Below are 16,879 nucleotides of genomic sequence, written 5' to 3' on the forward strand. Positions count from 1 at the left end.
CTTATTTTTCACCATTATTTGCAAATAAATTCTTTAAAAATCAGACAATGTGATTTTCAGAATTTTTTTTATCATTTTGTCTCTCATAGTTGAGATCTACCTATGATGTCAATTACAGCCTCTCTCATATTTTTAAGTGGGAGAACTTGCACAATTGGTGACTAACTAAATACTTTTTTTCCCCACTGTGTTTATATATATATATATATATATATATATATATATATATATATATATATATAACACTATATGTCCAAATATTTGTGGACACCCCTCATTCCGCTACTGTAGGTTGCACCCAATGCTGACACAGGCAGCTTGTCTAGTCCCTGTAGAGAAATACTGCCAATAGAATAAGACTCTATTGAGATTATAGTAAGCATGAACCTACTGGCACCTTGTCTAATGCCAGGCGTGGGCGTGGCGAGGGGTATAAAGCCCTCCATGGGCATTGAGCTGTGGAGCAGTGTAAGAACTGTGTCCTCTGGAATGATGGATGGTGGTGCTCCATCCAATACTTTTGGGATGAGTTGGGAGTGATGAGGTGGGGTGATTCATCATCAATCCAACATCCTGACCTCACTACCAACGATCTTGTTACTGAATGCAATCAAATCCTCACAGCAATGCCTCTCCAAAATCTAGTAAAAAGCTTTCTTCCCTGAACAGTAGAAGTTTAATACCCTTGATTTCAGGGTATTAAACAATAAACAGGTGTCCCAATACTTTTGTCCATATAGTGTATATATATATATATACATACACACACACAAACACACACACACACACATATATATATATATATAAATGCTACGCGCTCAGAGCGCCTGCCCCCAATGCCCTCCATGTCATGATCCAAATTAAGGCCTGTACCCATCCATTAACATCAGAGCGGCTCCGACGGTCCCGACTCGCCTTTCTAGGTCAGCTGTCTGAGAGAATCCTATCCTGTTTCGGGACGAGCTCTCTCTCTCTCTCTCTCTTTCATCTCTCTCACCTCTCTCTCTCTCTCTCTCGCTCTCTCTCTGCCTGTCTTTCAGTCTATTCACCCTGTCTGTGTTGCTCCCTGCTGTAGCTCTCGACTGTGCATGCATGTCTACGTCTTCCCCTCCCTGCACCAAAGACCCACTCTGGGCCAGTCGCTGGCTGCGTGCCAACACTTCCCTTTGACTCTCTTTCAAAGGAGCACCTGGAATGGCATGAAGCGGAGCGGAGAAGAGAGCCGAGCGGGCACCAGGCTGCTGGAATAATAAAACACACACTCACACACACACACACATGCACATATGCATATGCCTCCACACACACACTTGTATATGTCATCACACATACACAGGCCGGCTGGCAGGTTCAGCTGCCCTGTGAATCCTGAGGAGGTAAGAGAGGGAGGAGGACAGTGAAAAGCTACATGACCACAAATGGTCTTTTACAAGCAATCGACTAGCCCCCAGTCGCCCCCCTCCAACCCGCCAACCCTCGGCACACCAGTGCGAGACCAGGGTCTGTGAGAAACACGCCGGGGATAAATAAAGGGGATGAATTTACTTGATCCGAATGCGAACCTCATTTCCACATGAATCCGGTAAAGAGAAAATTATTGACAAAATGAAATAAAATATGAATAAATATGAAAAAATATTTAATCATGTGAGAACGATGTTGGAACGTTTTACTCAAATAAGTTCAATAAAAAAATTTTCAGTAATGCATTCATCTGAACTTGGTGATTTAACTGCATCAATTCTTCGAACGTAGTAGAACGTTTTTTTTTATTAACAATAAATACATATTTTCATTATATATTATCATCATATTTCACTACAGTGCAGTGCTGGGTGATATGACCTCGAATCATTATCACAATTAACTGATTAACATTTTCACTCTATTGTGATTAATGAATGATTATATAAGCTGATTGAGTTGCTCGGTTGGCTCAGTGTTTGAGTTCACCTCAAGGTTGCTTCCCATAGGCAGACTAGAAGGGGGGGGGACACATGACTACACACACACAGTAGTATGTTTTTACGGGGACCGTACTTACAGTATATGAAATATAAACAGCTTTTAATTATTTTTTGGATTAATCGCCCGGCCCTACTGTAGCATAGATAGTTACAGTATATGGGGCAGTGGAGTCTCAGCGGTTAGAGCTCCAGGCTATTGATGACAGGGTAGTGGGTTCGATACCTGGCTCGGCCCTTGAGCAAGGCTAGCCTTCACCCTCTCTACGCCCCGGGTGTTGGAGTTGGCTGCCCACCACTCTGGGGGTGTGTGTGCTCACTGCCCCTAGTTCACTAGTGTGTGTGTGTTAACTACCACAGATGGGTCAAATGCAGAGGACACATACACAGTACAGTGACAAATACTTGACAGATTTGTTTTTCATAAAAATAATAATGTACTTAAATTAAAAACTACAAAATGTAAAGAAAAATGGAATTATGACCATTTTTAAATTGACCATTTTCACATGAATATGAAAATTAGAACATAATTTTTGACAAAACTGTAAATATTGAAAATATATAAAAATGTGAATCTTTATTTTATTCATGTGAAAACTATGCTGGAACCTTTAAATCTAAATAATTAATCTGAACTTGGGGGTTCAACCAATGAAATGAAATGAAATGAAATGAAATGAAATATGCACTCGTTTTTATTTATCTAGATACAAATAAAAATCTATATATTAAAAATATATGTTTAAAATCACTGTAGTATAAATAGTTCATGTTTAAATGTAAAATATGAATTAAATAAAAAATTAAATAATAATGCAAAGAAATAAAAAAATGCAGTTCTCTCTCTGCAGCTGTGAGGGCTGGAGTGGACCGCACGCTGCCCACAGCGCCACCCTGAGATCCTTTAATACCTTTACATTCATTAGCAAAGGCCACAACATGCTTTCTCCCCCTTCCCGCCCTCGGTCCTCTGCCTATTCATCATCATCGGCTGTTAATTACACTTTCCTCTTGTATTATTACCACTACAGTTACATAATCTGCCTCTACTGCGGCAAAAGCGTCTTCCCAGGAGATGCCAATCATGGCTGTGCTCTTGGTAACAGATGCAGGCCTAATTTAACCAGCGATTACATGCTGTAGTACAACGCAGTGTGCACAGTTAATGGGCTTTAATGGGACACGCAGTACTTACTAACACGTAGAACGACGGCCTACCCAATCAGCCATAACATTAAAACCACCTGCCTAATATTGTGTGGGTCCCCCTCGAGCCGCCAAAACAGCTCTGAGCCATTAAGGCACGGACTCCACAAGACCTCTGGAGGTGTCCCATGGTATCTGGCCCCAAGACTAAAGCTCTGAGACTAACGACGTGGCATGGGTTTTGGTAGGTACTGACCACTGCCTGCCGTTTTTGGAGATGTTCTGACCCGGTCAGTCGTCAGTAGGAGCCATTGGAACCAGATCAGCAATGTTATTCACTTCACCTGGCTGTGGTTTTAATGTTATGGCTGATTGGGGTATGGTGTATAACAGTTTAGTGGGTCGGACGTTCTGTACTGTGTGTTTCGGGAATGGTCGGCAGGTGTGGAGTTCATTACCTTGAACTCCAGCTCCATGCCCGTAACGTGCTCTCCTGGCTCCACCTGTGTCAGTTTCTGGATGTAGGAGAAGAGGCTCCGGGCGGCCACCTCCGTGTTCCCGCAGGCCACGGCCTCTAGCAGCGCGTCATGGATGAAGCTGTACTGATCCTCCGTCTGCACCATGTAGTTCCTCTGGGCGCGCATCAGCGTCACATGACCGTAGATGTCCACTGTCTTCTCGTGCTTAATGCGCTCCAGCATGGCGTCGATCACAATGAAGCAGCCGGTCCGGCCCACGCCAGCACTAAACACACACACACACAGGGAGAGAGAGAAAAATACTTTTACTGAGCACTAAGTACTTATTAGTATGTACTCGGTATTAATATACTAAGCTAAGTACTTTGCTTACTTTTACTAAATACTGAGTACGGAGTTTACTGAGTAGTAAGACTCTGAGCACTTTGTGCTGAGTACCTGAGTACTACTAAGTATGGAACAAGTTTACTGAACTAAGTATTTAAGTCCTTTTACAAAGTACTAAGTACTCTTTACTCAGTACTAAGTGCTACGATACTAACTTAAGTACATTTCCTATACACTATTGAAGTGCTAAGATACCGAAAAGTACTCAACTAAACTAAACTGAGTACTCTTTGTACTAAGATACTAATATAAGTAGTCTTAGTACTAAGATACTAAACTAAGTACTCTTAATATTAAGATACTAAACTAAGTACTCTTAATATTAAGATACTAAACTAAGTATTCCTCGCACTAAGATACTAAACTAAGTACTCTTTGTACTATGATTCTAAACTAAGTATTCTTACTAAGTACACTAAGTCCATTTACTAAGTACTTTTTATAACATGCTAGGTTTACTAAGTGCTAAGACACTACACTAGTACTCTGAGCACTTTCACTAAGTTTATTAAGTACTATGATACTTAACATTAAAGAACTCAAAGTACTCACAAAGTATTGTTTACTAAGTGCTAAGATACTAAACTAAGTACTTAAAGTATTTTTACTATGTACTTAGATACTAAAATTTCTTCAAAAAACACTATTTTGAGTCAGAAATATATGTTTGACATAAATCCATATGTAAAAGAAAAGGCATTAGTAAGAATACCTAATATTTCAGTATAAATAATAGTTCACAGCACTGTGTCCAGGTTTTAGGCCTCTTTCACATTACTGAAGACCACGTCTCTCAGCAGTGAGAGAGTTTTACTGCAGAAGCTCCAGATCTCATCAGAACAGATAAAGCAGGTGAAGATAAATCCAGTAAAAATGGGAAACAAGAGCTTCTCATTCTGAAGAAAGAAAGTAGTGAGATCTTGTCGGTGAGCTAGTCTGAAGAACAGAGCTCGGTTCCTCCAGGTTTCTCCTGGACACCCCCCCCCCCCCCAGTCCAGCCAGCACAGCGTGGAGGATGTGTTCAACTCCATCAGCAGCAGCAGCAGCAGCAGCTCACCTGATTTACCATCATTAAGCCCTGATTTACCACCAAACCAGGTGTTGATCTGAGGAGAACTCTAAATAATACTAGACTCCATGAGAGAGGAGAACTTTGGAGATGTTCTAATGATGAACACAGTGATGGAGAACCTTCACCACTTTCTGTAGGAGTGTTATTATTATTAGTGTCTAATATCAGTGTTTTACTGAGGATATCAGCAGCCTTAAATGTCTAAAACCTGTGCTTAGTCTGCCAGAAAGAGACTGTCTGCCTTGCAGGACTTTGTGCTGAATAGAGTGAAGAGGCTGTTTACTGAGAGCTGTCTCGGATGCTTTAACACACCGGGACAGTGGAGGAGAGCTGAGAGACTCGGAGAACAATCAGGACTCTCTCTCTCTCTCTCTATCTTCCTCTGTCTCTCGCCCTTTTTATGCCATCTCAGTTCATTTCAATGTTGAAGTCTCGGCCTGTCCCGGCCCGTCTCCTTGAGAGATTAAGGCTAAAATCTGGGAATGAGTTCTGACGGCTGACCCACTATAAAAACACACTATCGGAACACCTGCACTCCTGCGCTTCACTCCTGAGCCTCGCTTTAGCCTCTGTCAGCCCTGCTGAAACATTTAAACCAGATCTGTGATGAAATTAATTCTTAATGTAAAGAAATGTAGGCTGTGCTGCTTTATGGAAGGCTGGGCTGTCAGCGAGGAGGGAGCTGTGCAGCCCCTCCCCGGCCAGACGTTGGGCTCGGACTTCATTCCCTCGTTCTGCAGCCTGAAGTGGGGTAGTGTGTGCTGTGTAAGGGTGGGATCAATGAGCTACTATACAGACATACACACACAGCTGAAGGGTGAGGTCACCAGACATTGTGTGTTGTTACTAGGCATGGGACGAACACCAGTTTTAATGGGATGTAACCAATGCGAATACAGCTGTTTACCATTTAAAGGGTCCATATGCTGTATTTTATGATGTAGTTTATTGTTTATTATTGGGTTCACTTAAATTGGTTAGACTGACCAAGAATGGTCATAATTAATTTTACACACCTATTTTTATAGAAAATAGAAATCTCAAAAATCGCGGTCATTTTGGTCACCGATCTCACAAGACGGACATTTTCTTCATTATACATTGTTAATTCAGGGTGCAGATTGGTGCACAGCAGCACTGATCTGGGGCCAGTGTATGTATGTGTGTGTGAGTGTATGTGGGTCTGACCTGCAGTGGGCAATGATGGGGCCGGCGTCTGGTGGGTTACAGGTCTTCACCCTCCTCAGGAAGGCCAGGAAGGGCGTGGGATACTCAGGCACGCCGTGGTCCGGCCACGCCGTAAACTGGAACTGGCGTACCTCTCGCTTTTCACTAGAGCCATTCTGAGAGTGCGAGAGAGGGGGCGAGAGAGGGGGAAAGAGAGGGGACGAGAGAGAGAGAGGTCTGTCTCACGCAGAACGAAAGCCTGGTCCACACCTGGTACAGGTCACACAGATTAGTGAGTATGGGCTTGCAGAGTCCGAAAACACGCCAGCCCGCATTACAGTACCCCCCGTCATCATCACCCCAGAGTGCTGTGTGAGTGTGTGTACACTCCTGTGGACACACTAACTCAACAGAGCCCTAACACACTTCAGATACGGCGGTGTGGTCGGTCTCGAGCGTCTCCTTCTGACGCCGACACGTCTGCTGCAATCTAACGACTGAGTGCACACATGCCCATACACACACACACACACACACACACACACATACACCACCGCCCCAAACACGCACACACACATACACACATAGAGAAGAATGACAGGGACCAGTTTGAAGGCTGACATAAAGAAGAACAGCACAGTGGAGAGAGAGAGAAAGAGAGAGAGAGAGAGAGATAGAGAGAGAGAAAAGACGGAGATAGAAAGAGACATAGAGATACATTGAGGGAGATGTAGAGAGGGAGAGAGACATAGAGGGAGATATAAAGAGATAGAGAGTCATAGAGGGAGATATAGAGAGATAGAGAGAGATAGAGGGAGATATAGAGAGATAGAGAGACATAGAGGGAGATATAAAGAGATCGAGACATAGAGGGAGGTAGAGAGAGATAGAGCCATAGAGAGCCATAAAGGGAGATATAGAGAGATATAGAGAGATGGAGAGACATAGAGGGAGATATAGAACGATAGAGAGACATAGAGAGAGATAGAGAGCCATAAAGGGAGATATAGAGATAGAGAGACATAAAGGGAGATATAGAGATAGAGAGACATAAAGGGAGATATAGAGATAGATATAGAGAGACATAGAGGGAGATATAGAGAGATAGACATAAAGGGAGATATAGAGAGAGATATAGAAAGATAGAGAGACATAGAGAGAGATAGAGAGCCATAAAGGGAGATATAGAGAGATATAGAGAGATGGAGAGACATAGAGGGAGATATAGAAAGATAGAGAGACATAGAGAGAGATAGAGAGCCATAAAGGGAGATATAGAGAGATAGAGACATAAAGGGAGATATAGAGATAGATATAGAGATATAGAGAGACATAGAGGGAGATATAGAGAGATAGAGACATAAAGGGAGATATAGAGAGAGATATAGAAAGATAGAGAGACATAGAGAGAGATAGAGAGCCATAAAGGGAGATATAGAGATAGAGAGCCATAAAGGGAGATATAGAGAGATAGAGACATAAAGGGAGATATAGAGATAGATATAGAGATATAGAGAGACATAGAGGGAGATATAGAGAGATAGAGACATAAAGGGAGATATAGAGAGAGATATAGAAAGATAGAGAGACATAGAGAGCCATAAAGGGAGAGATAGAGAGACATAGAGAGAGATAGAGCGACATATAGAGAGATATAGAGAGATAGAGACATAAAGGGAGATATAGAGAGAGATATAGAAAGATAGAGAGACATAGAGAGAGATAGAGAGCCATAAAGGGAGATATAGAGAGAGATATAGAGAGATAGAGAGACATAGAGAGAGATATAGAGAGATGGAGAGACATAGAGGGAGATACAAAGAGATAGAGAGCCATAAAGGGAGATATAGAGAGATATAGAGAGATGGAGAGACATAGAGGGAGATATAGAACGATAGAGAGACATAGAGAGAGATAGAGAGCCATAAAGGGAGATATAGAGATAGAGAGACATAAAGGGAGATATAGAGATAGATATAGAGATATAGAGAGACATAGAGAGAGATATAGAGAGATAGACATAAAGGGAGATATAGAGAGAGATATAGAAAGATAGAGAGACATAGAGAGAGATAGAGAGCCATAAAGGGAGATATAGAGAGATATAGAGAGATGGAGAGACATAGAGGGAGATATAGAAAGATAGAGAGACATAGAGAGAGATAGAGAGCCATAAAGGGAGATATAGAGAGATAGAGACATAAAGGGAGATATAGAGATAGATATAGAGAGATAGAGAGACATAGAGAGAGATATAGAGAGATGGAGAGACATAGAGGGAGATACAAAGAGATAGAGAGACATAGAGGGAGATATAGAGAGAGATATAGAGAGATGGAGAGACATAGAGAGAGATATAGAGAGATGGAGAGACATAGAGGGAGATACAAAGAGATAGAGAGACATAGAGGGAGATATAGAGAGAGATATAGAGAGATGGAGAGACAGAGGGCGATATAGAGAGGGAGAGAGAGAGACATAGGGAGAGAGTGTGTGTGAGAGAGAGAGAGCAGTCACATTGTTCTGCCCTCTAGTTTCTCCTTTTCTTCCTGGAAGCTCTTTAAAGCTTGATTTTGCATTTCAATGCGGTTCGGCTGCGTCTGACAGCGGCTTCTCGGAATAAATGAATAAATAAAGGACGTAATTAAGCGCAAACTGGCCTAGTTTTCCCTATTTCTCCCTGCCTGCCTCTCTCCCGCACCGCTGTGTGGTTGTGAGGATTGTTATGAAGAATTTATGACTTCACATGACTGCGGAACAGACACACACACATACACACACATGAATACACTGCATACTTTTATTGTGTGTGTGCATGCTTACATCAAAGCAGAGATTAAATATTTGTCTGCTCTCATTTGTCTCTGTGCTCCAAAATTTCCTGTATAATATCAGGAAATATTATGGACGGAAACTGGGCCAGGATTTCTGGACTGATATCTAGAACCCATAATTAAACTGCATTTATTATAATGATAACCCAATGAAGACCCCATCATTATTATTGATCTTGTTGTGGCTAATACCAATACTTTATTTTGGTATGTATGTATAATTGGTATAATAATAATAATAATAATAATAATAATAATAATAATTTATATCAATCATACACTATATGTTTGTGGACACCCCTTCTAATAAATGCATTCAAGTTGCACCCATTGACAGAGATGTGCAAATGCACGCACACGGCTCGTCTAGTCCCTGTAGAGAAGTACTGCCAATAGAATAGGACTCTCTGGAGCAGAGAGGTCAGTGAGGTCAGATACTGATGCTGGACAATCAGTTCTGACACGTCCAGCTCAACACCCAAAGGTGAATAGGGCTTTAAAGAGAACACAGTTCCTCTACTGCTCCACAGCTCAAAGCCAGGGTGGGTGGGGGGTCGGGGCTTTACACCCCTCCAGCCCATGCTCGACATTGGGCATGGTGACCTTAGGCTCATCTGCTCTGGGCTGCTCCTATTGGTCTATTGCTTTTAAAAGCAGAACAGCTGAATCCAGTAATAAGAAGGGCGTCCACAAACTTTTAGGTGGGCACATATGTGCATTATTAATTTGAGGTGCAACTGGTTGTGCTAATTGGTTGTAATTCCAGTATAATGTGCAGGGAATGTGTTTCTCAGTGTTTTCAAGTGATCTGGGGTGTGTTTTCTTCCTCAGAGAGCTCCTCTGAGGCTCCAGCAGAAGCTCAGAGCATTTGCATTCAGCTCCAGTCTAACTGTAAACCTCCTGCCGCTACCCAACCCCCCCACCCCTCCCAGAAACACACACACTTCACTTTGTGTCTGCTTGACCGCCGAGCGTCTGGCTGCCAATTACACGCAGAGCATTTTTCTTCTGCTCACTTAGCTAAGTGCTCTTTTACTCCAGACGCAACATTAAAAGATGATAGATTGGGGAAAGAGGAGGCAGAAAGGTTACGAGAGTTATGAGTGCTATTGTGCTAGTGTGTGAGTGTGTGAGTGTGTGTGTGTGTGTGTTTGAGTGGGGGGGTGATGTCATCTGTGGTCTGTATTTTCTATATATGTCTGTTTTCTATATAGACTGTAGTGGACGGGAGGAGACTGGTCCACACCCACCTCCCCTGTACACAGATATGGGTTCTATGTGGTTCTCACCTTCAGGGGAAAGTGTCTGAACTCTGCTGCTTTGACGATGATGAGAAGATGAGAGTTCTTACCTTGTGTAAGGAGAAGGTGCGCACACAGAAGGTGGCCAGCTCAATGGTGTCCAGCAAGGTGACCTGGGTCATTCCATAGGTCTCGGTGCCTCGGCTCGGCCAGTACTGGTCACACTTAATCTGGGGAAAGGCAGAAAAATGGCTGTTCACTAATATTCAAAAGACTTACTGTTAAAAATCACTGCTCCGCAAGTTCGGAGCCACTTCATATAAGATCAATAAGATAAGATAATTATTTATTAGTCCCACAGTGGGGAGATTCTCAGTGTCACAGCAGAAAAGGGATAGCAAGACACTCAGATGCAAAAACGTAGATAAATTACCACTATATACAGAATATATATAATAGAAGTAAAAAAAAGAGCAATAACAAAATATAATTAATATTTAAATAACATATGAATATGATAATTATCAGAGAATACTGCTGTAATCAGATAATTACAGTATATTAATGATCATAACTTGTAGAGTAACTTGTTGATGATATATGTCGATGATATCCTTGAACACATTTTTCGGAATCCAACGTTTCCCATAATCTGGGATAATCTGATTTATTTCTCCCTAAAATATTAAATTAAGCAAATAAACAGAGACAAAACAGCTAAATAACATCACTACCACACGTCATCTGACCAGGGGTGCCTAAACTTTAGTAACTTTATGTAACTTTCAAGTCTTCAGCCTATAGTTGCAGTCGGTCTGGAAACTGGAATCAGCTCCAGTCAAACAAACAGAATTGAGTTTGTCCTGCTTCACTTCCTCCCAGGCTCTGCTGGGTGTGTGATCTGATTGACAAGTGGCCGGACAAATCAGCACAATCCAGCAGCATCCCGCACACCCTCCCAGCCTACTCCAGGCCAGGGCTACATCAATCAGCCCAGCAAATGTGTTCTTGCCCCCTCCCAGACCACCACGGCAGGGATGGACCCCCGGCCGACGGTGAATGGACAGCGGCGGGCGTCAGGCCGGCCTGCTTTCTGATGCGATGTGACAGCGCGCCCGCTGAAAAATGTGCAGGTTTAACGCGTCCCCCTGCGCTGGCAATGACTGCGGCCTGAAGCCCTGGACTCTGATCACATCTGACAGCGGCTTAATGCGCCGCGTGCGGGCCGAGTGGACGGAGAGGGATGGAAATAACTGTAGCGCACGCAGGCGAGGGTCTAATCAAGCACTTCGACTCTAATGACCTTTCAGTGGGTCCACATTTCAATTCCACACTTGGTACACACCATGTGTCCAAAAGTTTGTGGTCATCCCTTCTAATGAATGCATTCAGCTACTTGACATTGCACCTATTGTTGACACAGATGTTTAAATGCACACACACACACATCCACACACACAAACTGCCAATAGAATAGGACTCTCTGGAGCACATAAACATAAAAACCTATTGGCACCATGCTGCCTAATGCCAGGCGTGGGCTAGAGGGGTTTAAAGTCCCCCAGCAGCATTGAGCTGTGGAATGATGATGATGATGATGATGATGGTGGTGGTGCTCCATCCAATACTTTTGGAATGAGTTGAGGAGGGAGTTTATCCATCATCCTGAGCTCACTAACGCTCCAAAAATGCAATCAAATCCTCACAGCAAAGCTCTGCCAACTACCTTGAGTAAGAGGAGAAGGGCTGTGTGTCTGATTTGTGGTCGACGCACTGCATTCAAATTGATGGCTGAATAATAAGCCTGGAGAGGCTGGAGGTGCAGGCTGGTAGAGCTGGGTCTGGAGCTGCTGGATGGGCCTGATTATGCTGAAAGCTGCGTTCAGTGAAAGGGAAGCCTCCCACTAAGGGATTCCTCCCTCTCTCAGTGTTAAATGGGCCGCGGTATCCAGATGGAGGAGGGAGATAATTATCGTCTATATTTGGAGCAAAAGAGTCGCCTTCTTGCGCTCCATCTCCACATCCTTTCTTCTCATTCGCTCAGCCAGAGATGACATTTCAGCTGAGATAATGTCTAGCCGAGTGCGCCGTGGGCCCCTGGTCTCCTCGGCTTACTGCACAAGGCATGGCTCGTCATGTCAGATTGCAAAGGCGAACGTTATCGATTTCACAATATTTTGATAGTTTAAAAAAAAGTATATATATATATATTATGGTCAATTTGGTACTGCCAATCAACCCACCCCTTTATAGCTCCTCGAAGCACTAGCAATGCTCCCAACACAAGGAGAGCAAGGGCTTACCACATTAGAAACTAGCCACTCTGACTCAATATAGACCCCAAAGACACCCTGATCGTTTTAATATTTACCAATTTAGAATTACTGGTGAGTTTGAGTCTGATAGTTAATAAAAAATTTTAAAAATGGGTGGAATAAATTTCCCCTTCCCCATTCTTTCTCTGGCTCTCCAAAACAGTGCGTAATATCAGTCTCTTATTACGATATTAGCAGCAAACAACTGCTTAAAAGGGGCCAGATTCCTCCATTATCATCCATAATGAGTTGAAAATGGATGAAATCTGATCAACCAGCTTGATTAAGCTAATGAATGAATCACAGATGGGCTTGACGGAGGTTCTAGTGAGGCTTACCCGTGACTTCTCCTCTAATCGGGTCATCATGACCACAGTGGCTGATCTCTGCTCCCACACCATCCTCCAGAAATCCCCAAACGTCTCAGGCAGAGGGCCCTGCGTGGCGATGTAGGCGTTCTGCTTCCTGTAGCCATCGATGTAGTTCGCGTTGATGTAGTCGCTGCCCGTTATGCCTGGGAATGGAGAGGAGAGGGTTACTTCGTCTTTTAGGTACCTGTGCTCTTCCGCATGTCCACGCCAAGAAGCATTTAGGATAATGCTAGGATGATAGGGTCTGACAGGGTTCGAGTAAATGAGGAGAGCTGCTGGAGGAACTGAGCGAATCCATACAGTGTCTGGAGCTCACAGAGAAGATCACCAACAGCACTTGACCACTGGCCGCTGACCACAGACTTAATGGTGGAACTGGAAGCAAAAAGACAAGATGCTGCAGTCGCGTTGTTATGGAAACTGAAAAACTGAGGACATCTGGTTTAAGCTCCACCAGCGGGAGAAACTTCTTCTGAAAGTCTGCGAAGTTGAGATGGAAATCCATCATAGAAAATAAGGAAAAGCCATGAAGCCTGAGTCTCTCTCTCTCTCTGTGTCTGTCTGTCTCGCTCTCACTCTCTCTGAGCTGACTGTACAGAGGCTGGTCTGAGGCCTGTACCGGTCTGATTTAGGGCCTGTTCCAGGCTGTGCTACAGGCTTGAATTAAACAGAGCCGGGTGGTGAAATCCCTCTCTCTCTCCCTCTCTCTCTCTCTCTCTCTCTCTCTGCACCACAGCAGCCTGTCAGCTTCAGCCAGCAATAAATCTCCCCCTAAAGTAGCGCCCCCCCCGCCCTCCAATCTCCCAGTGGACGCTGCCTATATAGCTAAAGGGTCTGGACACGGTGATCCATGACCAGCTGCTGTGTCCATCCAGCTCTGAACCACAACCTCCAGGGACTGTGGTGTAGAAACATGCGTAAGCAAAAGTTTGGACACCCACCGTGTTAAACGAGAGGTTCTGTTGATTGTAAACAAATGATTATATATATATATATATGATCTTTTTATGTTCAAAATGAACAGTAATTATGAATTTGATTACACTGTGCAGAGTGTGTCTACTGTGTATGCTGTGTATGTATAACAACCAACGGGATGCAGTAATAAGCCACGGCTATACATACAGGCAATTCTTCACTGAGCCACAATTACATGAACTGCAATTACATGAACAATACAAAAATAATAACAATAATAAACTCCAGGCTTTAAATGATCATCTATTAAATCAAACACATTTCACACAGCCTCGTCTAGCACTGGTCAGTCTCTAATATCCAATCTGACTCATAATAACAGGCTCCAAGGTCATTTTTTCGAAACATTCTGCATGAACACACTGAATACTCCCATAGCTGATGCTGCTGCTCCCCCTGCTGCTCCTTTCTTAGGGTCATTGTCCGGTTCTAACCTCTGTAGAACGATCTAAGAAAAGGCTGAGTTAATTATTCGACAGTCGAAAGCATACAAAAAAGAGCAAACATGGGGCCACGGTGCCAAATTGTTGTTTTCATACTCTAACAAAGCGCAATGAAACACTCGGCTGGCTTCATTTTCCAGCTCCACCAAAACAGAGGAGGCAGAAATTAGCAGTCTGGGTGGGGGTGGGAGGCATTAGGAAGCGGCTCGCGTGGCGGTGGCGCACAGAGCTTTAGTCATAGCTAAGTGAACAAAAGACGGCGGCGTGCGCGAAGCGTTCCGCTGCTGCAACTAATGGCAAAAATCACTGCGCTGTAAAATGGAAATTTCGAACTTGATTAATTTATGTATTTATGGGCGTTGTCTTTGTGATGATTTTGTTACGCTGAGTTAGGGCCCGGCTAAATAGGCAAAAAAAAAAAAAAATCCAAGGTGAAATGATGGAAATAAGGAAGGAAAAACAAAATCTCGGTGTCGTAAATAGTTCCGGGAGGTCTGACGGATGTAAGCTGTTGCTTGTCGGAAAATGAGCTCGGAGAGAAATCACGGTTCCCGCGTTTTGCCGCAGATATTATAGAAACAAACTTCAGGTGAAAGAAACATTTATACTGAATGTTCTCTGCAGAACCTGCCGCAGTTCTTACAGTTTAAAGGGGGCACAGAACCTTTAGCTGGGCTTATAAAGGATAAGCTTAATGAAGACCCCTTAGTAAGTGTTTATCTGCTCAGTAAATCACTGATATTAGAATAAACATTAATAATATCACTCCTACAGAAAGTGGTGGTGGTGGTTCTCCATCACTGTGTTCCTCATTAGAACATCTCCAAAGTTCTCCTCTCTCATGGAGTCTAGTATTATTTAGAGTTCTCCTCAGATCAACACCTGGTTTGGTGGTAAATCAGGGCTTAATGATGGTAAATCAGGTGAGCTGCTGCTGCTGCTGCTGGTGATGGAGTTGAACACATCCTCCACGCTGTGCTGGCTGGACTGGGGGGGGGGGGCTGGCGTCCAGGAGAACCCTGGAGGAACCGAGCTTTGTTCTTCAGACTAGCTCACCGACAAGATCTCACTTCTTTCTTCAGAATGAGAAGCTCTTGTTTCTCCTTTTTACTGGATTTATGTTCACCTGCTTTATCTGTTCAGGTGAGATCTGGAGCTTCTGCAGTAAAAACGAATCTATATATGCTTTTGAATTGTTTGCCTAGGTGGCCAATTTATCAGAAACCTCGCTCTTAAATCTCCACCTTGCTGGTGTACAGTTAGAAAGTTTAGCTTATCTGTAGATGCAAAGCTTAAGTGGTGGACACACTCTCAGCCTCTATAGGGACAAAAGTATTGGGACACCTAGCAAAGCTTTTCTGACATCCCAATCTAGCTTCTTAGGCATTAATATGGAGCCGGTCCCCCTTTGCTCTAAGCTCTAACAGCAGCAGCAGGTACTGAGACTTTTCTGCACTATGCTCTGAGCTCAGCACTCGGCCCTGACCCCGCTCTGTAACTTTACGTGGTCTGACAGACTCTTGGTGGACACTGAGCTGCTCTCTGTGAGCTGTTCCTCCTAAACTCTTCCACTGTTCAATAATAACACCACTCACAGCTGATGGAGGAAGATCTAGGAGGGAAGGTCTAAATTTCACCAGCTGACTTGTTGTTGGTGGTGCAGCGGTGTCTCCTATTACATACAGAACCACGCTGGAGTTCAGTGAGCTCTTCAGAACCTCCCGTTCTTTCACTACTGTGTGTAAGAAAGGCAGACTGCAGGGCTAGTGGCTCGATTCTATACACTTGTGGTGGCAATGAGACTGAATCAAAGAGCTGAATTTAATGATTAAAAAAACAAATCTGTGTCCCAATACTTTTGTCCATTTATATAAAGTGTCTAGTGAGTGAGTTAAGTGTTCCTGATGCTGTGAATGGGATAATGCTGTACTTGCTTTGAAACCGACCTTCAATGGGCGCCAGAATGACCCGGGAGTGGTCATAGGCGATGACGTTGGCATAGCGGTTCTTGGGTTTGTTGACCTCCAGGTTGGAATGCTCCCAGGTGAACTGCTGTCCTGGATCGATAGACTGCGGAGAGAGATGGAGAGAAAGCTTTCAGGGTCACTGTTCTCCAGAGCACCATCAGCACTAATGCATACACAAAGAACTGGAGAGAGCGAGAGACACTGACCAAAAGAGAGAGAGAGAGAGAGAGAGAGAGGGAGCTAAACAGGCCCGACAATAGGACTAAACCTCATGCCTCAGTCGGATTTTAGAGAGCTGTAATTAAAGGCCAGTCTGCTGCAGCTTCAGTGTAGAGGAACATCTCGGCAGGTACGCTCGGACCGCTCAGATCACTCCACAGACAGTGAATAATAGCAAGGAAATATTGATAAAGGATTGTGCTCTTCCTCGAGGGGGAAACAGATGAGGGGTGGGTGTGTGTGTGTTGGTGTGTGTGTGGGGGGGTATCTACCCTGACGCTTGCAAGATAAAT

The 16,879-nt window shown here is 43.6% G+C and overlaps 1 protein-coding gene across 16 annotated transcripts in view; it reads right to left on the reverse strand.

Annotated features, from left to right (window-relative positions):
- ptprsa (protein tyrosine phosphatase receptor type Sa) overlaps positions 1-16,879 on the reverse strand; it is a 311,006-nt gene that overhangs the window by 16,479 nt on the left and 277,648 nt on the right. For all 16 annotated transcript variants that reach the window (XM_072659946.1, XM_072659948.1, XM_072659947.1 and 13 more), the window contains 5 exons: positions 16,347-16,470; positions 12,947-13,122; positions 10,404-10,523; positions 6,240-6,394; positions 3,572-3,857 (listed from right to left, as the gene is read on the reverse strand). In XM_072659946.1, coding sequence (XP_072516047.1) covers positions 3,572-3,857; positions 6,240-6,394; positions 10,404-10,523; positions 12,947-13,122; positions 16,347-16,470 — 861 coding nt within the window. The remainder of the gene's footprint in view (positions 1-3,571; positions 3,858-6,239; positions 6,395-10,403; positions 10,524-12,946; positions 13,123-16,346; positions 16,471-16,879) is intronic.

Source organism: Salminus brasiliensis, chromosome 17 (genome assembly GCF_030463535.1).
Source record: "Salminus brasiliensis chromosome 17, fSalBra1.hap2, whole genome shotgun sequence".
Classification (NCBI taxonomy): domain Eukaryota; kingdom Metazoa; phylum Chordata; class Actinopteri; order Characiformes; family Bryconidae; genus Salminus; species Salminus brasiliensis.